At 38.2% G+C, this 12,311-nt stretch overlaps 1 protein-coding gene across 2 annotated transcripts in view; it reads left to right on the top strand.

The window, feature by feature from the left end:
• The window catches only part of LOC126175556 (condensin complex subunit 3), a 186,706-nt gene that overhangs the window by 149,718 nt on the left and 24,677 nt on the right, over nucleotides 1–12,311 (top strand). For both annotated transcript variants that reach the window (XM_049922405.1, XM_049922406.1), the window contains 5 exons: nucleotides 130–335; nucleotides 428–592; nucleotides 4,506–4,838; nucleotides 5,445–5,543; nucleotides 5,837–5,938. In XM_049922405.1, coding sequence (XP_049778362.1) covers nucleotides 130–335; nucleotides 428–592; nucleotides 4,506–4,838; nucleotides 5,445–5,543; nucleotides 5,837–5,938 — 905 coding nt within the window. The remainder of the gene's footprint in view (nucleotides 1–129; nucleotides 336–427; nucleotides 593–4,505; nucleotides 4,839–5,444; nucleotides 5,544–5,836; nucleotides 5,939–12,311) is intronic.

Here is a 12,311-nt window from a genome sequence, read left to right as displayed (position 1 = left end):
CTTAAGACTATTTTAAGTCTACATCATGTTTTCAACATTGCACCGATGTGCAGATACTTAGTTGCTTGTTTACGTACATGTCCAATACTACTCTTGTGTATTATATCACACCTTTTGTTAAATTTTCAGAACATGATCCAGCTGTACGCCAGATGTTGGGGTGCTTTCTAGAAATGTTTACCTCACATGTTCCTGAAGCAGCAGAATTGCTAGAGGAAGCATTTTTACCAGTTCTTAAAGTAATTCTAGATGCACCAGAGGATAGTCCCTTAGCTGAAGTAGATGAAAATGAGGTGGTGTCACTTCTTATAAACATTATGAAGTCTAAAGGACAGGTAAGAGATAATTACTTTCATGGATTGCAGATAACTCCTTACACGCAAGTATGACCAGTTTTGATTAATGATATTTGTTTTGTTTTTAACAGGCCAATGTACACAATAGCTTGGCAGTGAGACTGTGTACTGAAATCTTAAAACATCCTGAAAACTATTATAACAAAGTTTACCTTAAGACACTTGTCAACCTTTCATTGTCCTTGAATGATGTTCTTCGTGAAGATTTGAAGAACCTTGCTGAACAGATGCATAAGGTAAGATGATGATTAACTGTTACTGTCTGCTATTGCCAGAACGACATTGAGTATTACTGATGTTGTAAGAACATGTAAAATAGAAAATCAAACCATGAAATTTAAAAGTACACCCACTAAAGATGCAATCTCAGCTGTAAGAACTTGCCTATACAGTATTAATTTCATATTGTATGTTACTGATGACTGGACCTTGTCTCCAAAGCACTTGGAAAGCGTATCCCACATTAGGAAGCCAGCTGTTGTACAAATAGCAAGGAAACTGAGTAGAAATTCAGTTATTTTGGGGAAACAAAATGAAATAAGAGAATAGTGTTGTTAGAAATTAATATACAGTTACATAATGAATTTTCACTATGCAGCGGAGTGTGTGCGCTGATATGAAACTTCCTGGCAGATTAAAAGTGTTTGCTGGACCGAGACTTGAACTCTGTACCTTTGTCTTGTGCGGGCAAATGCTGTACCAACTGAGCTACCCAAGCACGACTCACGACCCATTCCCACAACTTTAATTTCACCAGTTACAATTACATAATTGGTTAGTTATATACATAATAGTGAAATTATAAAAATAGATGGAAGTTAAAGGTGACAGACATACTAAACTGCTAAGTCCAATTGCAAACACCACAAGACCACCGAGTGCTATAGAGAAGAAATAATGTCAATTCTGTTTTTAGAAAGGTAATTTGATGCAGGTTTTAACCAAAATAAGAATGCTGAAAGGTAGATGGAAATAAAGTTGTCATGTGCGTAGGAAAAAGAGAGATAAATATTAGGACAAGGCAGGAGAGTTACAAGGCTTAATGTAGTCAGGCCAGGATGATGGTGCAGAAACACTACACTTGCGAGCAGCAGATAGCGTCTCTAACAGAGTTAGCATGTGCATTACTCAAACTGTGGGCACCTTGACAGCAGGTCCACTCATACATCACAGTGGTTAAATGAGATACTAATCACAACGAAAGAAATAAGTGCTGAAGCCAGCATTGTTGACAAGTCAGTGTGTGGGAGGAGAGAGAGACAGAGCGAGGAAAGAAACCTGATGGTGACTGCCAAATCACTGTTGTTCAATGAAAGATCTGAAAAGTTGCCTTAGTACTTCAATAGCGTGCAGTACAAAGAGTATCTCTCTCTCTCTCTTCCCCCCCCCCCTTCTCACCCCTCCCTCTCCCCCTCCCTCTCCCTCTCCCCCTCCCCCCCACGCTACAGAAGACAGTTTCTGAGAGGAGAACAGCATGCTCAGAACAGGTAGTCTGTCAGAATTAGCAGGAAAACAAGAGTTTGAGTTTGCCGCTGGGTTGCCACCAGTAATGGACAGTACACAGCTGATAGGGCTTTGGAGAATTCAGTATATAGACTTCGTCTGTTGTTGAAACCTCCTATAGATTTCATTGAGAGCAGATGGAATAGTGAGAGATGATCACTGTATATGTGTTAAGACTTGGTCTTTCTCGTGGAGACACATCAGCCAGAAAAAATACATTTGTAACTGAAATATTACAGAAAACAGACCCAGTGCAATTCTTCTAATGGGTTTTATTCTTAAAGTCAAATCTATTCACATCAGGGATTTTACAACTAGCTGATAAAGTCTCCATTTTGCCACACTCATCTGGCTGATTCACTTATTATTTGACTGTGTCGATCACTCTGACACCACCCGCTTTTAGGACTTTCAATAGTGTCCTTTGATATAATGTTAGACACGACATTAGATTCCATTACATTTGTTTTCTTCCACGGATCCTGCTGAGAGAGGTCTCTGAAATGTGCAAAGATATCAGACGTGTACAATTTATTTAATTTAACCCTTTGAGTCCCAAAAATTAAAAAAAAAATTAATTTTACATAAAGTTTACCTTTATCATCATGGTAATAGGTGATACCCTTAGCCTTAGGGATGGTATCCATTTCTTTTTGAGTTTCATGTTCAGACATATAGGTGGCCTCCTATATTTCTCTTTTTCTTCCTTTCCTTTTTATTCAGTTGATTCCACTTGGTATAATTCTGCATAATTGTATAGGACTTACATGTAGCGAGATAAACATTTTTTTATGTACAGAGATTGAGAATCATCTTTGTAACCATGACTATATGAGGCAGCTACTGGCGTTGCATTAATCCACTCAGCACAATGTGGGGTTGTCGTACATAAGGGTCCTAATGAAGTGCCTAGGACGACCAGGTGTTTGATGATTTTACAGTACGACTGCATTGGTTTACTTCATGAATGCAATTGAGTTTTAAGACAAACTCTTTTATGCTTTTTATCGTTAATATTGCGGCAGCTGTTTGTCGTACCACACATAATACCATCTAGACCACACATATGTAACTTATGTATTCTGCCGTGGTTGTCGTATTTTCTTGTATTTTAATTTATTTTATTGTTATCTATATTAAGTATTATTACAAAAAAAGTTCTTCCTCTGTTCCCCTGGACATACAATAGTATGCAGTACATTTGATGTGTTGCATGGCCTATATTGTGCTATATTCGAGTAAAACAGTGAAAACTATTAACAACAGCATGACCTAGGCAGAGGCATATGTGCCCTAATGTTACATATAGTTTTAGTGATAGACAATATGTTTTTTGAGCCACTTACATAGTTAACATGATACCTGTCAGTTGTTAACGTATGTTCTATTTTTTTATAATAGTACATTTCTACATTTCTTCTATTCATTGTACAGGGGCCTGAAGATGACATATAGTGCCAAAACTGGTAGCATATAGAAGTTCATAAAATAAAATAAATTTCTACAATACATACGGCTGTTGATAAATTATTGCATCAAGGGGAGTGGGGGGAGGATTACCACTGTTGTTTGACAAATCATTAACTATAGTAATTAAACTAACACTTCGCAGTCTCAGTGTAAAAATGTTGTCAGTAGCAGAGCTGCTGTTTCCCATAACTCTAGGTGCAAATTGTATGAGCGGAGCTAGATTGTATGAAGTGGAGAACCCATTTAGCTACTTAATATTGCATCTTTCTGCTTGGAAGTTAAATAGTTAAGCAGCTCATCAAATTGTTCACAAATAATTCAAAATTAGCATATGGAGCCCTGTTTATTGAAACTATTGTCAAGTTTCCATGAAAATTTATGAGTATCGGTGTTTTTATCCTACTGAATGTAAGTGACAATTGAAGTAGCTTGTATTGTCTGTATTCCACAGACTGTCATCAGGTTACTAATGTCTTCTACATTGGTTTCAGAGGCTACGAATGAGTTTCACTCCTATAGATTGTTTACGTAACATTTGCTATCTTGAAACATGCAGTGTGCCTGGGTGTGTAGTGTGGGTCTAATGCAAAGCATATAATGTCACATCTGTAGAAGTGATACAGAGGGGAAAATAAAATGATATCTAAATTTTTAAGTTGAATAGAAGCCCTTTACTGAAAATATGATCTGAATTAAAAGCTTGTAGAGGATTGGAATTCAGACATTGTAGATGATCTCTAAGTTAAAATCTAGGTAGGGTATATATAGACAGTCTTTCAAAAGTCTTTCCCAAGTTAACTTCAATGGATACATATTATAAAAACTGTTTCAGCATGTTTGGGATAGTCAGATTTACAGTCTGAGATGAAAGTAATTAAACAAATTTGTGGTCACTTACAGATCATAAATTCTTCTTGTTACTAATTAAGTAGAGTCATTTTTTCTTCCTCCCCCTCTTCCATCTTCTTGTTCTTGCCACAGCATTATTATTAATAATAATAATTATTATTATTAAAAAATATTTGTTTGCTGTTGTGTTCAGTGTTTTCCTAATGCTGTTTACTTTAGTGCAGCAAATATATTTTCTTAAAAACTATTTGTTTTAGCTATAGTTTGATGCAAATTATAGATAGTTGCACATTTATGTGAACTATTTTCTGCTATTTATATTTTCAGGTTGTTCTTGAGAAGTCACTAATAAATTATGTGAAAAAGTTTGAGCAAATTTTGGAAAGAGGTCCTGACTCCCAATCAAAATTGACTGGTGGTGAAGTAAATGGAAACATGGAACACCCACAAGGTAATGATCTTCTCTCACTCAGTGGTGGCTCAGATGGTGAAATGAGTGAGGAAGAGGGAAAAACGCTGAAGAAGACAAGACGCACTGCAGATGCCACTACAAACAGAAAAAAGAAAACTAGGAAAACACAGAGTTCACCCCTAGAAATTGCAATAAGAGATGCAAGACGAGCCTTGAGTCTTGATAGTGAAGATGGAGACTTCATCGCTGTAAGTTCTTGAGCATAAGTGATATTTGGAATATTTTAAACTGAAACTACTGTACCAATAAGTGCCCAAATATCTGTGTGTTATCAGACATGAAGAAACAGTTGCCAAAATGAGAACAAATGAATAATCATTTACTTTGGGTTATTGCCACCTTCCCCCACCCCCCTGTTGAGGCGTTCGGGATTTGTCAGTGAACACCGTGGTAATGCACTTTTGATGAACTGCTGATGTAATTGGAAGTTGTGCTGTAGAGGGTTCCAAAACCTATCTGTCTGCCGGTTGGTTTCAGTAATGTCATTGTTAAACTTTTGTTGTGATTGTCCAAAATGTCACCAGTAATAGCAAGAAGTTTTAGAGCTAACTGTAGCATACCAGATTTGTTGATTCATTTTGTGTGTGAGATAAAAATATTGTAGTTAGTGATTTCTGTGTAGTGAAGAGTAGCAATTGGTTCAGTTTCTTCCTCTCAGTTTAGTTTGTTGCTACTGAAATCTGAAATAAAAGTGGGACCATGGACTGATTCTTCAAATGACAAGATATGTATATCACATCTCTAATTTAGTATACAAGTTCTGTTTACCATTATCTTCATTTCTTTTATTACAGGAAAGGGAGATGGATAGTGAATGTAATCTGCCTGTTGTTCATGAGGAATTTTTGACAGAAAATCAAAACAACATTTCTCCAGAAGTAATTTCGCCACAAGTGAGTTAATATCCATCTATAATTTCTTCAGACTATGACTCGGATGTATTAAATGAAAATATCTTTAAATTTAAAGTGACTTACTTTTGTAAAATAATTTAAATTGTTCTAAGAGTAATTTAAGTGAATGCACAATATCTGTACTGCAAATACACATTCACACATTCATTTATATGAATAAGAATGACTGCTGTTTTACATAACCAGCTTCCTTTACTAAGTATATTGAAGACAGTTGGAACTAAGTAAAGGTATAATGTATTTCTCAATAAAGTATTTCTGTTGGTTTTCAGGTCGCAGAAGAAAATGTTGTAGCAGATCATCCTGAGGGTGGTAATGAAACTGAAGCTAGCAAGAAAAGCAAAACCCTAAGCAAAAAAAATGTTTCACAGCAAGTAAGTTTGATAAAATGCACTCACATTTGTGTACGATTCAGTACGCACACTGAAATTTGATGTTAGGTTTTCCCAGCATACAATGATCTTGAACTGCTCTTACATATGCAGCTTAGAACTCAATGGATTCCTTTCAAATACATTCACAGAGTGTGCTGGCCTGCTCTTACACTTTGTTCCTGTCATACTTCATACTATGTCCTATAGAGAGGCAGTGCTCTGCAGCAGCTGGCAATTTTGGCTGGCACTTGTTTCTGTATTGCCTGTGTTCTATGCACGTCTCCCGTATATTCCAGGTGGTCCGGCCTACATACATTTTCTCACACGGAATACAGGAGACTACTTTCGTTCTGAATACCAGTTCGTCCTTCAGAGACTTTAAAGCTTTGGTTGTGCATATTATGCACGATATTGTTTTTACAGAAAATTCTTCCAGTTTCAGCAAATGTGTTTCTCGTCAACATTAAATACACTATTAGTATAGGTGTTTTACTCCTGTTTTTCCAACAGCATGAAGCATATTCTCCTTTGGTGTCAGATTTGGAGATTGTTACGTCCTTTCTCCCAGAAAACTGATTTTAGGTGTTTTAACTCTGTAACCAGTCTGGTTTGATGAGAGCTTTCATAATCCCCGTATAGTAGTCCATTTAGAACACCTTCACACTGCAATGGGTGAAGACAGTTGCAGTCATATGAATACAAATACGTATCTGCATATGGATTTGTTCATGGGTGTCTTCAACTGGAAAATGCTGCAGTTGTCCATCATAAGAACAGTGGAAGACCTAGCATGAAAACTGGTGGCGAATGGGGCACTGCATAAGTATGCTAGCAAAGCAGTTACATTAGGAATATGGTGCGGTTTTTTTTATCTGGCCATAATTGGAAAGCTTATAGTCCTAAAAAGTTTTTACTCAATCTGCAACTGTACAGTTACCAGTGCGTCCCAAAGACCTGTGTTAAGACTGAGCTTTTTTTCAATAAATGAGGTGTGGCTATAAAATAACATGGCCGATGTCACGCATATGCCAGAGATGAAAGACCAATCAATAGCTGTGAATCCTCCTCCGTCCAATGTGGCATCTGTGTTGTCCCTAGACAAATCATTGTAACAGTGACTTTCATTTGTGGAAGAGCTGTTATTTTGTTTTGCCAGAAAAAAATTATAAGTGCAAAAATAGAACAACAAATTGTCGTCAGCTTTACATGAAACGTGGAAAAACTGTTGCTGAAACCTGCCTTTAATAAAAGAAGTCCATGGTGAAGACTGTTTACTATGTACATGGGCTTTTGAGTGGTCCAAGCATTTCCATGATGTCCAAGATTATGATGAAGATGACTCATGCTCAGGATGCCTTTCAACATCAAAAACAGATGAAAACATCGAAAAAGTAGATAATTTGATTCGATCTGACTGTCGGTTAAGTACCTCATCAATTGCTAAAATTTTAGGAATTGGCAAAGAATGTGTAAGGCAGATTTTACGTAGTCAATTTAACATAAGGAAAGTGTGTGGAAACTGGTGTCCAAAATTCCCACAATTAAACAAAAAGCAGCTCATGAAATTGTTTGTATTGGTACTTTGAATATCATTGAAAATTATCGTAGTTTCTGGGAGAGAGTGATGATATTGGACTAACTTTGGGTTTTCACTGATGATGCAGAAACTAAATGCCAATCCATGCATTGGAAGGGCCCAATTCAATGAAGAAACCCTCAATTCAGTGAAGAAACCCCCAATTCAATGAAGAAACCTCGAATGGCGAATAAAGATTCACAGCAATGATGGTAGTTATTTTCAATACGAATGATATTGTGTAGCTCACTGAGTCCCTGAAGGTCAAACTAATAATCAGTATTACTACCTTGAGGTTCTTGCTCAACTCTGTGAGAGAGGGGGAAAGAAAATCCAAAATGTGGAAGAATGAGTCATGGGTTGTGCATCAAGGCAACACACTGGCTCATACTAAAAAGTCTGTTAAGAGATTTCTAGTGACATAAAGTATCACTGTGTTAGACCACCCATCTTATTTGTGTGACCTAGTGCCATGTGACTTCTGTTTATTCACAAAGGTCAAATTTGCATTAAAACAAATAAGATTTCAGTCCACTGAAGCAGCGAAAGAAAAAGCTATGCGTGTCATCGAGGAGCCCACAAAGAAGGACCTGCAGCATGGTTTCCATGAACGGAAAATTTGTGTGAAGTTATTTTATAGCCACACCTTGTATTGGGTGCTTAACTAAAAGTAGAAACTCTGTGAAGCAGTTTGCCGCACAGAGTGACCTCTATTTTAACTTGTAAGCATCTTACCACTCTTGATAATAAATACCTTTAAATGGTTTCAGCTGATGGCCTGCTTGAGGTGAAATTCTGTAAGTGATACTGACTTTAGTCAAGACTTGAATCCAGCAGTTAGTTGTAGAGTACTCTCCTTCAGCATTGCAGAAGGCAGTTTCTTCTGCATGAGGAGATAGTTGTTTGGTCACCTGTGGATTAGTAACACTAGCTTGATGGTCAGATTGACAATATGCGATTAGTTCATAACATGGAGAATAGTAAATAATTAAAAAACCAGTGATTACCTCTTTCAACAGTTACCATAAAGCAATCGTGCAGACACATATGTGACTATGTGACAGACAATTAAGTACCTTCTCTGTTGTGTCAAAAACTGATTATTGATCATATTGCACCAGAGTTACATTGTGTGAGCATTAATAGGTCCGACATCTTAAAAAGCAGTAAAGTAGTCATTCACAGGAAATAACGTCATTGAATAACTATAGAGAAGTTAAGAATGATTTATACAAAACATCAAGTTTCAGGGCATGAGAATTGTCATCAGTCTGGTTAATGAAATGTACTTTGTTATGTTGTTGTTGTTGTTGTGGTCTTCAGTCCTGAGACTGGTTTGATGCAGGTCTCCATGCTGCTCTATCCTGTGCAAGCTTCATCATCTCCTGGTACCTACTGCAGCCTACATCCTTCTGAATCTGCTTAGTGTATTCATCTCTTGGTCTCCCTCTACGATTTTTACCCTCCACGCTGCTCTCCAATACTAAATTGGTGATCCCTCGATGTCTCAGAACATGTCCTACCAACCGATCCCTTCTTCTAGTCAAGTTGTGCTACAACCTCCTCCTTCTCCCCAATTTTATTCAATACCTCCTGATTAGTTATGTGATCTACCCATCTAATCTTCAGCATTCTTCTGTAGCACCACATTTCAAAAGCTTCTATTCTCTTCCTGTCTAAACTATTTATCGTCCACATTTCGCTTCCATACATGGCTACACTCCATACAAATACTTTCAGAAATGACTTCCTGACATTTAAATCTATTCTCGATGTTAACAAATTTCTCTTCTTCAGAAACGCTTTCCTTGCCATTGCCAGTCTACATTTTATATCCTCTCTACTTCGACCATCATCAGTTATTTTGCTACCCAAATAGCAAAACTCCTTTACTACTTTGTCTCATTTCCTAATCTAATTCCCTCAGCATCACCCGAGTTAACTCAACTACATTCCATTGTCCTCATTTTGCTTTTGTTGATGTTCATCTTATATCCTCCTCTCAAGACACTGTCCATTCCATTCAACTGCTCTTCCAAGTCCTTTGCTGTCTCTGACAGAATTACAATGTCATCTGCGAACCTCAAAGTTTTTATTTCTTCTCTATGGATTTTAATACCTACTCCGAACTTTTCTTTTGTTTCCTTTATTGCTTGCTCAATATACAGATTGTATAACATCGGGGATGGGCTACAACCCTGTCTCACTCCCTTCCCAACCACTGCTTCCCTTTCATACCCATCGACTCTTAACTGCCATCTGGTTTCTGTACAAATTGTAAATAGTCTTTCGTTCCCTGTATTTTACCCCTGCCACCTTCAGAATTTGAAAGAGCGTATTCCAGTCAACATTGTCAAAAGCTTTCTCTAAGTCTACAAATGCTAGAAATGTAGGTTTGCCTTTCCTTAATCTTTCCTTAGGGTCAGTCTTGCCTCACGTATTCCAACATTTCTACGCAATCCAAACTGATCTTCCCCGAGGTCGGCTTCTGCCAGTTATTCCATTCATCTGTAAAGAATTCGTGTTAGTATTTTGCAGTCGTGGCTTATTAAACTGATAGTACGGTGATTTTCACATCTGTCAGCATCTGCTTTCTTTGGGATTGGAATTATTATATTCTTCTTGAAGTCTGAAGGTATTTGGCCTGTCTCATACATCTTGCTCACCAGATGGTAGAGTTTTGTCAGGACTGGCTCTCCCAAGGCTGTCAGTAGTTCTAATGTAATGTTGTCTACTCTGGGGGCCTTGTTTCGACTCAGGTCTTTCAGTGCTCTGTCAAACTCTTCATGCAGTATCATATCTCCCATTCCATCTTCATCTACGACCTCTTCCATTTCCAACCGAGCGAGGTGGCGCAGTGGTTAGACACTGGACTCAGATTCGGGAGGACGACGGTTCAATCCCGCGTCCGGCCATCCTGATTTAGGTTTTCCGTGATTTCCCTAAATCACTCCAGGCAAATGCCGGGACGGTTCCTCTGAAAGGGCACGGCCGACTTCCTTCCCCAATCCGATGAGATCAATGACCACGCTGTCTGGCGTCCTTCCCCAAAAAAACCAACCAACCATTTCCATAATATTGCCCTCAAGTACATCGCCCTTGTATAGACCCTCTATATACTCCTTCCACCTTTCTGCTTTCCGTTCATTGCTTAGAACTGGGTTTCCATCTGAGCTCTTGATATTCATAGAAGTGGTTCTCTTTTCTCCAAAGGTCTCTTTAATTTTCCTGTAGGCAGTATATATCTTACCCCTAGTGATACATGCCTCTACATTCTTACATTTGTCCTCTAGCCATCCCTGCTTAGCCATTTTGCACTTCCTGTCGATCTCATATGAGAGATGATTGTATTCCTTTTTGCCTGCTTCATTTACTGCATTTTTGTATTTTCTCCTTTCATAAATTAAATTCAATATCTCTTCTGTTACCCAAGGATTTCTTTTAGCCCTCGACTAGTTACGTGCTTGATCCTCTGCTGCTTTCACTATTTCATCTATCAAAGCTGCCCATTCTTCTTCTACTGTATTCTGTCCCCCATTCTTGTCAATTGTTCTCTAATGCTCTCCCTGAAACACTGTACAACCTCTGGTTCTTTCAGTTTATCCAGGTCCCATCTCCTTAAATACCCACCTTTTTGCAGTTTCTTCAGTTTTAATCTATAGTTCATAATCAATAGATTGTGATCAGAGTCCACATCTGCCCCTGGAAATGTCTTAAAATTTAAAACCTGGTTCCTAAATCTCTGTCTTGCCATTATGTAATCTATCTGATACCTTTTAGTATCTCCAGGGATCTTCCATGTATACAACCTTCTTTTATGATTCTTGAACCAAGTGTTAGCTATGATGATTAAGTTATGCTCTACACAAAATTCTACCAGGCGGCTTCCTCTTTCATTTCGTAGCCCCAATCTATATTCACCTACTATGTTTCCTTCTGTCCCTTTTCCTACTCCTGAATTCCAGTCACCCATGACTATTAAATTTTCGTCTCCCTTCACTATCTGAATAATTTCTTTTATCTCATCATACATTTCATCAATTTCTTCGTCATCTGCAGAGCTAGTTGGCATATAAACTTGTACTACTGTAGCAGGCATGGGCTTTGTGTCTATCTTGGCCACAATAATGCGTTCACTGTGTTGTTTGTAATAGCTTACCCACACTCCTATTTTTTTATTCATTATTAAACCTACTCCTGCATTACCCCTGTTTGATTTCGTATTTATAACCCTGTATTCACATTACCAGTAGAATAAAGTAACTGGATGCAGGTGTATAAGGTCACTAGGTTTATTTTTAAATAAGACCACATAGAAAGTTACCTCATTCAATATGGCACATATGTAAAAAACAATAGCATGAAAAAGAAAGTTGCTACTCATCATAAAGTGGAGATGCTGAGTTGCAAATAGCCACAACAAAAGACTGTCACAAATAAAGCTTTTGGCAAGTAAGGATTTCATCAAAAATAGACCACACACACACACACACACACACACACACACACACACACACACACACACACACGTGCAAATACAACTCACACACGACTGCAGTCTCAGGCAACTGAAGCCACTCTGCAAGCATCAGCACCAGTGCATGATGGGAGTGGTGACTGGGTGGGGGTAAGGACGTGGCTGGTGCGGGTAGGCGGAGGGATAGTAGAGCAGGGGTGGCAGAGAATGAAGTGCTGGGGAGTGCACAGGGACGAGGTGGAGAGAGGATAGGGCACCTATGTGCAGTCGGGAGGTTAGACGGAGAGTGGGGAGGTGATGGGGCTTAGCGGACAAGGAGG

The sequence above is a fragment of the Schistocerca cancellata genome, chromosome 3, assembly GCF_023864275.1.
Source record: "Schistocerca cancellata isolate TAMUIC-IGC-003103 chromosome 3, iqSchCanc2.1, whole genome shotgun sequence".
Lineage (NCBI taxonomy): Eukaryota > Metazoa > Arthropoda > Insecta > Orthoptera > Acrididae > Schistocerca > Schistocerca cancellata.
The sequence above is the reverse complement of the archived record's forward strand: the minus strand, read 5'-3'. Positions and strand labels throughout refer to the sequence as shown.